The 15348-nt window shown below is 48.4% G+C and overlaps 1 protein-coding gene across 4 annotated transcripts in view; it reads left to right on the forward strand.

Annotated features, from left to right (window-relative positions):
- The first annotated feature begins 12995 nt into the window (after positions 1-12995).
- BAZ1A (bromodomain adjacent to zinc finger domain 1A) overlaps positions 12996-15348 on the forward strand; it is a 66589-nt gene continuing 64236 nt past the window's right edge. For all 4 annotated transcript variants that reach the window (XM_075030293.1, XM_075030294.1, XM_075030295.1 and 1 more), the window contains exons 1-2: positions 12996-13130; positions 13841-13990. In XM_075030293.1, the coding sequence (XP_074886394.1) occupies positions 13878-13990 (113 nt within the window). In that variant the 5' untranslated portion in view covers positions 12996-13130; positions 13841-13877. The remainder of the gene's footprint in view (positions 13131-13840; positions 13991-15348) is intronic.

The raw sequence follows: 15348 nt of genomic DNA on the forward strand, positions 1-15348 counted from the left end.
TCGACCCCATGGTAACACCATTCAGTGTGTGCCATTGATACCTGTGTTGAAGCTTTAAACATAATCCACTGAAGTCCGTCATGTGTTACACTACCAAAGCGATGGCTAAAAACCCCACTTAAGAGCTGTATTCAAAACAAAAATCAAAATACAACATGGCATTAACTAAATCCAAATGGAATTCATAGAGTAACACAGACGTGGTCTTTTTTTTTTTCTACAAAGTTTAATGTGGGCCTAGCTTGAAACATACCATAATATGCATTACTTGTTATGAATAAGAAAACCACTTATGACAGAATACCCAATGGCATCTGCCATTACAAGTTACTTAAAAGCATTCTTAAATACTATAAATATCCCAAGGAACTGTGACTTCTTTCTCTCCCAAAAACTTTTTACAACATCAGAGCAAGCTAACTTTTGATGTACACTGTTGCTGTAAAACTGGATATGACAGTCCAATGCTGAGCCATGTTTCTGATTGATAAGAACGCACTTAAAGTAACACTAGCAATTTATTTTTCCTAATGATCTAGGTTATTCTGGAACTAGAAATTCTAGGAAACTGTAACATGTTCAAAGATATTAAAAAAAACCCAACAAGCTGAAAAGGGCAACATCAACAGAAATATTATAAAACTAATATTTTTTAAATCAGGCAGTGAAAAGCAAGGGGAAATTCACCTTGTACAGATAACATTTATATACCGCTTTCCTTGCAGAGCATCAGAATAAGGAGTCAGCGGAATCTTTTGATGCATAATCTTTTTCTTATCTTTTCATGAGACAAAGTTCACATGAAGTGATAAGCCGATGAAGCAAATTGGGAGAAGGTGAGTGAGTGCTGAAATGATGAAAAGGCTACTTTCAAACAGGTAGCTGTGTTGCCTTTTAATTTTTTGGCTGTCACGTGTTCATTGCTGTCGCTGCCTGACCTTCCAAAATATGGTACTGATGAAAATCCTTTGAAACAGGGTTTCATGCACCTGCAGAAAGAGAGGACAGGACATGATAATCACTTATGCCAGTGAAGCTGCTTTAAACAGGCTGAAATCAGCATCTTTCTCCGGTGTCCTTGTTCCATTCCCTTCTCGGTCAAACCTGGAAAGAGACTAGCCCACGTTTGAAGAACCTTAGCCGTCATTTCATTTTGCTAAGCAAGCCCTGCAAGTTTATGGTGTCTCTAGATAAGGTTTTGTATGTGTTACCTACTACACTTTAAATGACTATGAACCTATCTTTGCACTGTTTAGGCTGCTTACTGTACTGGCAACCAAACTAGTTTAGTTTGAGGGTGTGAAGTCCTCTTTTCCTCGTAACTGGCATCACCTATCTCTTAGATGCACATTGAGTGCTCCTCCCACTAAACATCTGATTGTTATAAAAGGGGAGAATAACATTTTCTTCCTGGCTCTAGAAGTTATTATTGGAATCTTTGAATTAGTGCACCTATCAGGAGGACAAAGGGGCAGTACCAGCTCTAGCCCTTCCTCTAAAGTCTTTGTAAATAAACAGACAGTAAGCAATTTCTTCTTTCCAAACACTGTGCTTGGCCCTCAGGCCCATTCAGCGCCCCAAAGGGCTCTTTCTCTCTCTTTTCTTTCTTCTTCCTTCTCACACAGTGTAATATGCAGCCAGCCCTAGGATTTGTAGCTAGTTGTAAAAGGGCAAAGGTTTTACATGACTCTAGGCAACAGAACACAAAAATAAAATTTCTGTCCCCTTGCTCTGGGCAACTGCTAGACAGAGGGTTGGGGTTTTGTTCTGTTTTGGTTTGGGGTTGGTTTTTTTGGTTTGGTTTTTTTCTCCTGGAGGCAGTGCCTTTGCTCTTAATTCCTCACATCAGCCTGGCAAAATCACACATACTGCCTGGGCTACTTGCTCAGGCTTTCAGATTCAACCTATTGCTTTGGATAGCTACTACCTCAACATTTCCAGTTATCACTGTACAAAGGCACATGTCCCAGGGCACCCTCCAGTTAGCCTGAAAGAAGAGCCAGTAGGGCAGCCAGCTGTATAAATCAAGTATATGACTGTCAACAGATTAAAGCCTTTTGATGTTGATTATTAACAGTTTGCAACATTGTAAAATGTTGACTCTTCTTTATTACTCCACAAATTCTCATTACTTCCTCACCAGACAGAAGCTTAAGACCCTGTTTGCATAAAACAAGCAACAGGAACTCTAAAATGATACCTTGGATGATTCACTAGAGACTAAGGAAAAGCAAACATGCCCGAACCCTATCAGTTGACATTAAAAAATAATAGTTTCTCAATGCCGATTCTATCCTATTGCCAAAGATGAAGAGTTAAAAAAAAAAAAAAAAAGGGAAAAAAAAGAAAAGGTACAGTGAACATTTTGTTTACCTATCTTGGGGTTTGTTTTGTTGTCTAAAGAATTAATCAGCTCCTCCTAGCCCAGGGGGAGTATTCCTGAGGCAGAGAGGCACTGCAGAGCAGGTACCTGCTGCCCATGCCATTTGTTCCTTTGTGTATGTTCAGGGAGTCAGAGTTCAGAAGTAGGGAAGTGTAGGCTGCCTCAGTGGGTCTATGCCCTGCAGAGCTGTTCCTGGAGAAGTGAAAATAGTTATGGCTGGGGCAGTTAAGCTGGCTCTAGACCTGTTTGAAGTATTGGAGCAGAACCAAGAACCTGGCTCAACTGATAGATTTTGTTTTCAAGTTGTACAAGTGCAAGTAACCTGCAAGACTTAATTATTTTTTTTAGCACAATGGTTAAGTTCTGATAGGATTATTTAAATAGCAACCACAATAGGACCCATGTAAGCATTTTTCACTTTACCTTAGTCGCCCTCCCAGGTGCTGCATCCTTGCTTGTAGGCCTTTGGGTTCTGACCTTAAAGCTGCTCAAGTGCTTTGACAGACTGAACACTACTGAATCTTTAACGATCCTGCTCACAAGGCATGTGTGTGTGTGTGTGTGTGTGTATTTTCACTTACTCCTTCAGAAAAACTGCAGATCATGTTCATCCATATTACATTTATTACAAAAAAATAATCAGGTTTCCAGAATGAACTGAAGAGTAATTTTAGTATGATTGAACTTACAGGGTAACATTCCCTCCTTCTGGATGCTTTTTCATCTTACTGCTCACTCTACCTTTCATTTCTTTAGAAGTTCAAGCACACTAATGACCTTTTGCAAAGGCTTTGGAACATACCTGTATAGGGGAAAATAATTATGTCTTGAAATACATGGCTATTGACTGTCAAAGGAATTAATAAACTATATTTAAGTGTAAAGAAAACAGCGTGTAAGTCAGCTGATAGAGCTGGATTTTAAGCTTTACTACTACAGGAGGAAAGCATACTATGTCACAAATTTCAGATACTTCAAGGCAAATCTCCCTTTGGTGGGACAAGTATATACTCACACCAGTCATCTGATACAGAATTAAGCAGAGTTCCTACACAGGCAAACTCCAGACAAAAGGAACTTAATTCCAAATAATGCTAAAACTAGTCTATGCACAAAGCTTGTGCTGGCTCATCTAGATCACTTTTTACGCCTACTTAACTAAATACCTTTAAAACCCTGTGTTAACGTGCTAATACAAGGTTTACACCTTGTTTCTCAGCATGTCCACCTGACAGTTCGCAGCACAGCAGCTAAACAGATGCCAAAATAACTGTAGTTAAACTAGTTCATGGTCTGGTCTGCATGCAAAGCTCACCATACATCTAAGAGCAGGATTTAGGAGTAGACTGTGTTAAAAAGAAGAGGAGCCAGGGAAGTTCCCTCCTGCATTGCCTAACATTGTGAAACAGTAACAATTTACAGGGGCTTTTATCCTTCCCTAAATCCTTATGAGCTGAGAGTTTACAAAATGACAGAAGGGACAGACTGAATTCTACAAAAAAGGATGGTCACATGCACAAGGTCTACACACCAGGGAAATATGAAAGACTAGTTATATAGATTAATTCTGGTCTAACTGAAGAAACAAAGTCCAAGTTACTCCCAGCAGCATTTTGTTGTTCGATGCCCCACTGGAACCGACTGCATTTTATGACTCTCGGCAGAAGGACCTCTGAATTTCTGAGAGGTTTTACGTACGCCACGCACCGATGCTGAGCACTGGACGTGATCCTGCTGCCGTACGAGGAACGGTGCAGCTTACGGCGACGAACCCAGTGCCGCCTCTTCACCGTCAACCAAAGCGGCAGCCCGTAACCCACGCGCTTCAAAGCTTCCACGCGGCTTGGAGCCAAAAGACGCTTCCTACCCAATTTCGGCAAAGGCCTAAAAGGTGCAGAGGGCCGCGGGCCTCCCTGGGGCAGGGGGTGACCTACTTCGTGGTGGGCCACGCACGACTGTTGCGCTGGGGCCGGCCGCCGAGGTTCCGGACCCGCCACGCGGAGACACGCGCCCGACGCGCAGAGGAGGCGACGGGCTGCGTGGCCTTTCCGTGGCGGCCGCCACCCCGAGCCTTCCTCCTCGGGCGGGCAGCCCGCCCGGGGAGCGGCGGCTTTCGGCCTCCCGCGCACCCCCTGGGAGACGGCCCGGCCGAACTGCCAGGGCTTTTCCCTCGAACACCCCCTCCCGCCGACGCTCGCCTCCTCGGCCGGCCTGCCCGGGTTAAGCTTTAACCACCCGCCTTATCTACAGGCGAGGGCGCTCGGCCCGCCCCGAGGCCGCCCCTAATGAGCGGCTTCGCTCTACGGGCGCCGTCGCCCGCGCGGAGACCCCGCGGCGCGGGACCCCCGCCCGCCCCCGCCGCCGCCAGGGGGCGCCCCGGCCGGCCCGCCCGCCCGCCCGCCGCCGCTGCGCGCCCCGGGCGAGGCCGCGGCTCCAGGCCCGGCCCCGGTTTGCAGCGCCCGCGGCCGGGCTGCCGGCGAGGCTGGCGCCCAGGGGGGCGACAAACCCGGGGCGGCGGCCCACCCCTCCGGCCGGGCCTCCTGCCTGCCGCCCAGACGCCCCGCGCGCGGGCGGCCTGAGGGACGCGCGGCCCCCGGGTGGACGGACGTCCCCGTCCCGCGCCAACACCGAGCCACCCGCTCGTGGCGCGGGCGGGCGTGAAGCTGCGAGGAGGGGCACGAAAACAGGCAGAGAAGGCCGGCCCTTCCTCGGGGAAGGCGGGAGCCGCGCGTGGGAGCTCCCGCCATCAGGCAGGCGCTGTGGCGGTGCCCCGGTTGTTAAAAACCGGCCGGTGTAGGAGCGGCTGCGGCCTCCTCTGCGCTCACCACAAAACGCCTGGTTCCCAAAAGTGGTTTTCTCCAGATCCCACCGTTAGCGCCAAACCCTGTCCAAATCCCGCTGACAGGCCAGCCTGTGGAGCTGGTGCCCGCCGCGGTGGCAGTGTCGGCCTAACGCTAAGATACAAATTGATGGCGGGGAGTAAAACTTCTCCGGCAGCATTTACTCATTCATACAGTCAGACCGAGGTGTGCCAGCCGGAAGAGCGCCGCTTCTGTTTGCCTCTGCAAAGCCATTTGGAAAGTCCTAACTTTTTGTAACCAGGTTTTATGTGGATGGACATTAAGCAGATTTGGTAGTTGTTGGCCTCAGAGATGGGCTGTAGCCACAGGCTGTTGTGGAACTCACTGAGAATCCGACCATCAGCACAGACCCAAGCTGCGTTTCCTGGCATACCTTTCCCTTTCCTCCTCCCAGTTTTTACAACAAATTGTCCTCCTGCCAGAATATTCCTTCAGACTATGTGAATGAAGTATTATGGGGGGGGGGGGAAGTGTTTTATTTCAACTTATGTCAGCTGTTAAACATTTTTATCCAAGCATGTGCGCATGCAATATGCACAAGTATTAGATAATGCTGAGGTTGTAACTCCTTTGGCTGCTAAACTCTCAGTTGCACAACAGGCAAGAAATGGAGAATTGAGGTCATGCATATGCCTTGCATGGTTAAAAACCTGTCTACAAAGCAGGAAATTCTCTCACTGAACTTTAGTTTTGTCACAGAGGCACAACACACCCACTCACAGACATAAGAAAATAAGAATCAAGGTAGTTCAGGGCAGTGATGGGAAGGCATGGGCATTTTTAAACCTGATCTGACCTTTCAAACCTTTCTCCTTGGTACTGACTTTAGTGGGGCTACTTACCAAGATAAGGTATAAGAGAACCGTCTTGCACTTTCTCCTTTTTGCTGTTATAAGCCACATTTCTGTCACTGGACCTCAGATGAGTCAGTGGTACTGGGTGTAACTGAAAGGTTTTTTTAAAGGAGGGGTCTGACCTGCTGCATCCATTAGGGACTAGGCAGAGCTATAGGTGACCTATCGTTTTGCCCTAAAGAAGGCTTGCAGTTACAAGTAACTTTCTGATTTCTGGGGGACAACAGGATGGTCATTACACTGCTTTAAGTGTTACTGTGTCTGTAAACCTGGATTTACATACAATTTTTTATGACATTTCGTAATTATGATAACTAGGGTGCAAACTTCTAAAAAGCATTTTAGCCTGAGATATTTATACCAATTCAGCCTTAAACATGGGTACATTTAGAGATGCATAATGATAAATTGCATCACTATAGTGAAAGTGTTCCTATAGAATAATAAACTACGTGGATATAAGCATTTTTACATTATAACTATGTCCACACTGTGGGGTTGTACTGAATGAGGTCTCAGGTACTATAACTTCCATGTGTGAAGGTGGTCTTAGGATTTTAAAGTTTTGCCTTTGCTTTTTGTTTAGGAACTTCTTGGATGACTGGAAATTGCAACTGAAATAATTTTCAGTTCTTAATTCACAGGTTACTGAATCTCTTACGATTTCATTCTATCAATTGTTGCACTAAATTGGTACTGGTAACAAAAAGGTTTACATTTTCTTCCTTGCTATGAATGCTTAGCAACTGTATGGTAACAATCCTACTAACTTTCCAGCTGTCCTAAGTCTTCCAAAGCCAGCAAGACCAAAGCATGCACTGGGTTTACCATGTTTTAAGTTATTTTTCCTTTAGTTCTCCTCTTCATGCATGATTTATATAAACCAAACACATTTACGAGTGCCTGACTTCAGAAATGTAGAAATTCCATCAGTATATCACTTGCTTTTGGGTGTGAGGCCACAGCATGGACATCATGGGACAGCGGTGTCCACCTAATACATGCCTGTCCCTGGATCTGGAGGAGGAGGAGGGAGAATGATCATGTGGGCTGTGCCTCAGGAGCTCTCCTTTCAGAGGATCTCCCCTGAGTATAGCGTTCCCCTAAGGACTATATTCTGTGGCCATGACGTAGCGCAGTGGGCTCCCCTCCAGCTTTAGGACTCAGCACACCAGGCTTGCATCACTCTGCCAGCACCCTGTTAATACAAGCAATTATGGAAAAGCAGTGTCCTGCAAAAGCATGAAATCAAAACTGCAGCTTATTTTGTACCCAGGGCAAGCTACCACTCTACTCCAGCCCTCGTCTACCTGGGCTGAAGTGGCGGCCAGGGTCTAAGCACGTGTAAAGAGCATTGTGGCGGGACTGCTCCACCTGCACACACCACGACTTGCCTGTGTGTTGTCAAGTGGGGAGGCATCCAGAGTCCCTGTCAAGCCAAGCTGGGACTCCAGCAGCTACTGGCTTCTTCAGCTCTGCTTTTATTTGGCATCTACTATCGGAATAGTGCCTAGATAGTTAATCTCTTTGCCTCATCCTTCCTAAAGCCCTCTATGAGAGGTGAGTAGCGAGACAGAAGAAAATAAGATGAGGGCCAAAGGAGTCTCATATTAAATGGATAAGTAAGTCACAATACTAGTCACAGTTGTGAGTCATCACATTTGTCGAATGAATGACTCTATGAAAATCCAATACGGTCTGTATTTGAGCAGAATTATATGTTTCAGATTGGCTCATCGCTGTAATCTTTGACTAAGTAAGCCAGATCAGCTACTGGGCGAACTTCTCTTCATGTGCTCCTCAGGAGAAATGGCACTGCATGGGATCTCTTTCAATATGCAGGCAGGTTTGTCTAATCTTAGTATTACTGAAAAAAATTTGGGACTGTATAGTCATATAACAAAATCATAAAGTAACATCCTTGAAATTATTGGTTCTACTCATCAACTGGACAGAGAGGTGTTCAATATAAGTAATTCAAATAAGATGAATGCAAACTTAGTAAATGGTAGGTTAGTATTATGCAGTTCCAGATTTCTCAATCTTAAATTTGACTGTGTAAAGAATATTGTATCGATTCAGATCCAGGTTTCAAGCAGGCAGATGCAGGATATTTAAATCTATTGTAAAATGCCATACATCACTCCAGTAGTGACAATATGCATATGTAGCAAAAGATAGCAAATTCACCCATCGTTCACTCAAAAACATTCATCAGTCATCATTCATTCTAAATGTTGGTTAGCAATGAGATATTCAGCATATTTTAGTGTCAGAAAATTACAGTAGTGTCAATACTTTGTATCCTGTGCACTGCAACTGTAAGAAAGAAAATGCAGTACCAATCTTCTCAGAATTTAAGCTGGTTTCAGAGGCACTATTAGGAAATGAACAGTGGTTTCACAACATCATTTTATCATTTTGTAATCAGGTTAGAGGCCAATCATACATGGTCATTGCTGCAAAGTAGATGAGGTCAGAGTTCCTCCCCACTAGTATAAGGTTATCAGCTTAAATACCTTTAATAGCCTTTTCTGAGAGGGAAAAAATAGGATATGATTAAAGTAAACTTTAAAGGAACATATCTCTTAATTTCTGGAGTTGCGTGGAAATTAAACACGCAATATCCGTTAAAATCAGCGAGAACTGTATGTCTAAATCCTATTAAACTGTGAAAAATAATGAAGAAGATGGAATGCCTTTCTGTGGAATAACTCTGATGACATAAGAAACATCTCAGTGCTCCCTGAGGGCTTTGCTGAAGGATGGGCCCTGCTGTATTGGGCAGTATTTAACCTTAGCAATAGGCAAAGCAGACTCCAGCCATGACTTACTGCCCTCTGTGATAGCAATAGACCCAAAGATTGTGCCTGTGTTTGCAACTGTGGAATGCCTGGGTTAAGACTATAAAGAAACTATCAAAAAATGTGACTGTATCAAAAATTCACTGACCACAGCGACTGATTCTTTACCTTTATTTGTGGCTCGTGTGGAAGCAAAGAAGTGTTGAACGTGTCCAGCAGCTGCAGAATAAGGAACCTCCTATCCTTGTGATTACAGAACTTCTTTAAAAGCATGTTGAAATACAACTGAGCTAGAATGAAAGAAAAATGAAATGTGTTGTGAAAAATCATCCGCGTATCTCTCCCCCCCCCCTTTTTTTTTGACTGAAGTATGTTATTTATAAGTGAGCACGTTATTAAAAACTGAGCATAGCACTACAGCCAGTAAAAGACAATAGACCAAATGTTACTGTTACACACAGCTGGAGTGGATTGATAAAACCAGCACATTGTCTTTGCTCACATAGTTTAAAGTCTAAATAAAGATATATGATCAAAAGAGTAAATTGGCTCAGCAAGGTGGCGGAGAAAGGGCAAAAGGAGAAAAAAAGCTGTACTGGCAAGTTATAAAATCCATAATCGGATAAATAAGGTGTTTTTCCTGGGTGCCATAAGCTTTAAAAAAGTGATCTACAGTTTGTTTGCGTTACAGAAATGAAGGATTTTCAAAACAGCATTTGGAAAGAAAAAGAATGATACTATTCCCTAAAAATCTACTTGGTGCATTAAAATGAGTCAATGCTCACATATATGTTATAATTCTCCTTTTTTGCATGCTCCAGTCAACTGAGAAAAAGGTAGAGGTTATTGATATTATGTCATTTGACTGAACAGCTCACTAGCAATTTATCATTTACACAAATAAGTGCATTTTTCACATTTATCTTTTCAACCATGTGTTTTTTACAAAAATTAGAGTTGAGAACCTAGCATACCATTAAAAGTCCAAGGAAGTTCTTTATGAAGAAATCCAATGATTTTTTTTTTTCTCTCACTTCAGCCAAACCCTGAGGGAACAAGTGGCAACTTTGGAGGAAAAACAAAAAGAACAGAAAAGCAAGCAAGCAAGTGGCTAAACATACTCTACAGAAAAAACTTGCCCAATTACCTGAAAATATAGGTAAAACTGGGTAAAATTTCTGCTTTTGCAAGGTTCCAAGTATATTATTTGGCTAAACATTAGTTGTTCCAATATAAAGTTAGGCATGAATTTAAAGTGGCAATGCTCTAGTAAAATAATTCCGTGTGCTCTACTTGTTCCAGAATAACAATAGTCACATGTGGAATTATTTGGTAATGGATAGAGCTGAATAGATATTTTGGAATATCTGAATAGATATTTTGGAGTGTCTTTGTGTAAAGCAGTTCTTGGTGGTTTAAAGACAGGAAGAAATAGGATAGGATAAGGAAAGAAATCTGTGATAAAGCAGGGAGCAAGTGAAAAGAAATAAAAATTTGCAAGTTGTGGGGAACTCTAAAGGAGCGGCTGGGGGAGCTACCCTGAGCCTGGGCCGACACTGTCCCTAGGAAATTGTTCTACCCTTGTAAAGCATAGAGACCAAGTGTATGATAAGATTTTATGTTCCCAATACAGCTATTTTTAAAGTTCTGTGAATAAGAACTGCAACCTGCCTGGCTAGGGAACTCTGTTTAGTATGGCTGTTAGTGTATAAATCATCTTTTTAAAAGAAAGCAGCTTCCTTTTTGCTGCTCTGTGGCAAAATCCACATCAACAACCCCACTGAATATCATCAATAATCCCTTGTATCTTGAATCAAAACTATACTTTCAGTGATGTGTGTTAAGAAAACCAAATTATTGCAAAAATCAAACATAGTGTAAAAATACAATAAACATTCCCATGGAAAGAAAGTAACCTTTTTCTGATTTATCAGAATTCATTTCCATTGAATTCTCAATGCCCACTTAGTAGACGTTAGCTGGTGTCATGAAAAATTGTTCTAGTTCCTGCTGACCTGATTGGGAGCAGAATCAGAGCCTGGATTCGTGGATTTTGAAGAACAGAGCGTGATTCAGAGGTGAAAACTAAATGAACTGCTCCTCTGTATCCTAAGAACATGAAAACACAGTGCAACCCTATTACTCAGTAAGGATCTGTTCACTGGAAAATCACCGAGGGAATAATGAGGGGGGAAGAACAAGAGGAGGAGGAAAAGGTGAGAAGAAAAGAGAAAGAGGGCAAGAGAGAGTAAAAAGGAAAAGGGAATTTGCTTTTGATGTCACAGTTCTATCAACTCATGCATTTTTCATGGATACCAACTAGTGCTGAAATAATGCTGGGCTGACAATCTGAGCATGAAAAAAATCAGCCAAGTTCCCAAACATCATGATACTGGCTTAAAAATAATGAGATTTACAAAAATTCAAAACTCAGAGCTTGCCTTTCCCTTGGAACTTGTAAGCCTTTTGGGTTCTCATATTCAAGCTTTTCGCTCAAAGTTGAGATTTAGAAATGTAATTATTTTTAAGGAGACCTGGGGTTCCAATTTAATCACATCTGCTGAAGAGCTAGAGCTTAAAACCAAGCGAAGTGTTGCAAAATCTCACTGTAATCATAAGAGCTGGCAACACTAAATGTCATAACCATGGCATACTGTACAGTTTTGATGCAAAACGAACTAAAAATTACCAGATGTTAGGTACGAGTGCATTAACTCAAGTTGCATTTGTGCCCTTTGCTAGAAAGTAATTAAAAACTGAAAGTGAAGCCAGCTGGCAAATGAAAATAAACTGGTAGGACTCAGGAGTTAACCTGTTTTGTAGCTCAAGCTTTGTATTTTGTAAACTTAACTAGAAGAAGCCAGCATTAACATTTCTCAGTGCTTTTGATTAAAACCTGATCACTTTTTAAACAAAGTAATTCATGGATTGGATGTAAACATTCTTTTAGGTTTTAGTCACACAGGCTACAGCAGTGCCGATCCTTGCCTTTCCTTGCAGAGGTAAAGAAAACAACCTCTGCACAGGTGCACGGGACCTTTATTTGCAGAAATTCACAATTTAAGTTGTAAACTTAAACTACTTAGGTATCAGCCTTCAGCTGTTATTCACCTCAATAGTTCCGCGGAGTTTCTACAATTATTCTGTAGATTTTTCACGTAAGTGCTGGAGCTTGTGATGATGAACCACAATGGCTGTGGACTTTCTGTGCTTTTATGTCTTCAAGCTGGCTAGCACCCTTAAGAACACAATTAAATTAACACCCCAGTTTTAATTACCAATGGCACTGTAAATGAATTAGTGTTAAAAAAAAAAAGTGGTGAAAAATTAATACACTCGTAAAACCACGTAGTGACGCCTTCCGCGAACTGGAAAAAACCGAGGCAGTTAAGGGGCCCACGTACAACTCTCAGGCTCATCTCGATTCCATACAATCTCCCTTTCGGCAAAACACACCCGTGTGCCCCTGTACGCGCTGATAGCGGTACGCTCCTGCGCTTCGGGGCTGCGAGAGAGAGACAAACGTCTCCGGCATCGCTCTGTCAAACGCCGGAACCGCTGCGGGTCAGCCGAAGGGAAGCGCCCTGCAGCGGACGCGCCTGCCCTCGCTCGCAGGGCAGGTACTGAGGACAGGGGATCCCTCCGGGACCCCGCGGCTGGCCGTCTCCCAGGGGCCGGCGGTCTCCCAGGGGCTCGGCGGCTGCTCGGCGCCGGTTTCGGAAGCGCTGGTAATGCCGGTGGCAGGAGGCGCGGGCGGGCAGCGCCGCCCGCCGCGGGCTCGGCCGCCCCGCCGTGCCGTGCCGCGCCGTGCCGTGCCCCGGCGAGCCGCCCGCAGCCCAGCCCAGCCCGGCCCGGCCCGGCCGGCAGCGCCGCTCGGCAAAGGCCGCCTTCCCCTCCGTGGTCGGCCTGGGCCCACCCCCCCCGCACCAGAGATCTCCGGCTGATAATTCAAAAATGGAGGATGCGCCCTCTCAGCCATTAATTAATAATGTAGCTCGCTGTCTTCCTGTGTGACACACGCTGGAAGGCACCGAGCGGCCAATAAAGATGTAGGGGAGAGCAGGGGAAGGCTCCTCCCCGCAGCTCTTCCTGATTGAGGGCTTGAAGAAGTAGATCAAAAACTTCCCAGGAGCCGGGGGGGGGGGGGCAGAGGAAAGGGGAGAAACGCGGCGAGGGGGACCGCGCTTCGCACCGGCCGAGCAGCAAGGGCAGCCTGCGGCCACACCAGGTGGGCAGGAGGGGAGGGAGCCCCCCGGAGCGGCAGGCCGGAGGGCGGGCGGGCAGCCCCCCGCGCCGCGGCCGCGCTGTCCCGCAGCGGCGGAGCCCGGCGGCCGGGCCGGGCCGGGGCGAGGCGCGGGGCGGGCAGGGCGAGGACCCCCACTCGGCAGCGTCCCGGCAGGCGGGGGAGGAGGAGATGAGTGGTCGGCGCTGCCCCTCCTGGGTGTTTGCTTCGCGGGGAGGAGGAGGAGGAGGAGGCGGGGGCGGCGGGGGAGTGGAAGTCGGTGTCCGGCCCGGCGTGTGCGGGTCAGAGGCGGGGGAAGGGGGTGACCCGGGGGCAGGGGAGCCGGAGGAGACAAAGCGCGGCGGCGGCCGGGGTATCCCCGAGCCGAGCACGTTGCGCGGCTGGGGCGGGGGGCGCCGCCTCCGCCCGCCGCTCGGCGTCATGGCCCCATTGTGAGGCAGAGAGGCGGAGGCGGGAGGAAGAATCCGCCGCTCGTTCCGCGCGCAGTCCCAGGCAGGCAGCGGCGCGTCAGGAACACAAAAGGCCGCCGCGCCGCCGCCGGCGCTTTCTCCCGCTCCTTCTCCGGCTCCCCCGGGGGGAGGGACACGCCGGGCCCGCTCCCTCCTCCCCGGGCCGGGGGGGCGCCGATGCCCGCACTCCCTCCCTCCATATTTTTAATTTTTTAAATTATTTTTTTTTTTCCCTCCCCCTCGAAGCGGGTCCCGGGGCAGGAAGAGCGCGGGGAGCGGGGCGATGCCGCTGCTGCACCGAAAGCCCTTCGTGAGGGAGAAGCCCCCCGCCGACCTTCGGCCGGACGAGCGCGTTTTCTACTGCAGGGTCACTAACGAGATCTTCAGGGACTACGAGTAAGAGACAACCCCCGTGTCCGCGTCCGTGGGTCCGCGTCCGTCCGTCCTGCCCCCCCCCCCACTCCGGCGGCGGGCGGGGAGCGGTTTAACCCCCGAACGGCTGACACCTGGGCGGGCGGGGAGGGAGGGGATTCCCCGGCAGCGCCGCGGGGAGCCCTGCCGGGGGGGCTGGGGGGGGGGGGCGCGGCTGGCGGCGAGCCCGTGCCCTCCCGAAGGGGGGTGGGGGGAGAGGGCGGATCTCTCGCCCGGGGCAGGGGGAATCCCTGCCCCTCCTCGGCGGGGGTGTCCCCCGTCCCCCCCCCGCGGGGAAGGAGGGGAGACGGCTCCTTCCTCTCCCCCCCCCCCCCCGCCCCGCTTATTCCGCGGTGTCGCCCCTACCCCTGCCCCCGCCGGGGAAGTGAAAGTTGCGCGTGTGGGAGGCGGCGGGTGGTAGCGAGCGTCTGCCGGGCCCGGGCTCTCCCCCTCCCCTCCCCTCCGCCCCCGCCGGCAGCCGCGTGTCGGCGGCGGACGGCGCTAGGCCGCCCCGCGGAAGGGGCCGCGCCGGGCCCGGGTTCAGCCGGCGCCGCGGGGCAGCGGGGCCGCCCGCCCGGCATGTGCCGGCCGCCCTATTGTTGTGGTGGCGGCCCGGGGGGGGGGGGGGCGCCGCCCGCGGAGCCCGTTGGGCTCGGCTCCCCGGCCGGCTCCCGCCGCGGTTAACCCCTGGTTGCCGGCCCTCCGCCGGGCCGCGGTGCACGGAGCCGCCGCGCCGCCCAGGGCCGCGCTCGCCCCGCCTCCGCGGGGAGCCGCCGGCTGACCCGGTTGGAAATGGCCGGCGGGCCCTGCCGCCCGGCCGGGCCGGGGCGGGGAGCGTGGCCCGGCCGCGGGGGTCGCTGCACCTGTCCGGCGGGGCGGGGGTCCCGCTGCCGGAGCCCTGCCTTCCCGGCCGGGCGGCACCGCCGGGGGTGAAACCCGGCCTGGAGCCGAGCGGGCACACCTGTCCCCTCAGGATCTGTCTTCCTCGGGAGGTCTTCCTCCCTCTTCCCGTCCCTTCCTTTTTTTGTTGTTTTTCCTTTTTTGCCTTCTCCGTGTGTAAAAAGACCAATGGACGTGGTGAAATTGTCGTTAACCGTTGAAAGCCTATTGCACGGGCAGTCCCGAACTTGCTGTCGCTTACTTTATCGCTTGTAAGAACAATGGACAGAAAGTATTGAGAGAGACGTTTTTCAAAAGCTGATAACGTCTGTGTTTTCACCCCCCAGTCCGATCCAGCACCATCCCCGCCTACAAAAAGGCCCCCGCATCCAAACTCTCTTTTTATTTTTTTTAAAGACGTGCAGACTGATGAGATTAAATCTGAAATAGTTTTCATTTGTAGC

The sequence above is a fragment of the Buteo buteo genome, chromosome 6 (genome assembly GCF_964188355.1).
Source record: "Buteo buteo chromosome 6, bButBut1.hap1.1, whole genome shotgun sequence".
NCBI classification, from domain to species: domain Eukaryota; kingdom Metazoa; phylum Chordata; class Aves; order Accipitriformes; family Accipitridae; genus Buteo; species Buteo buteo.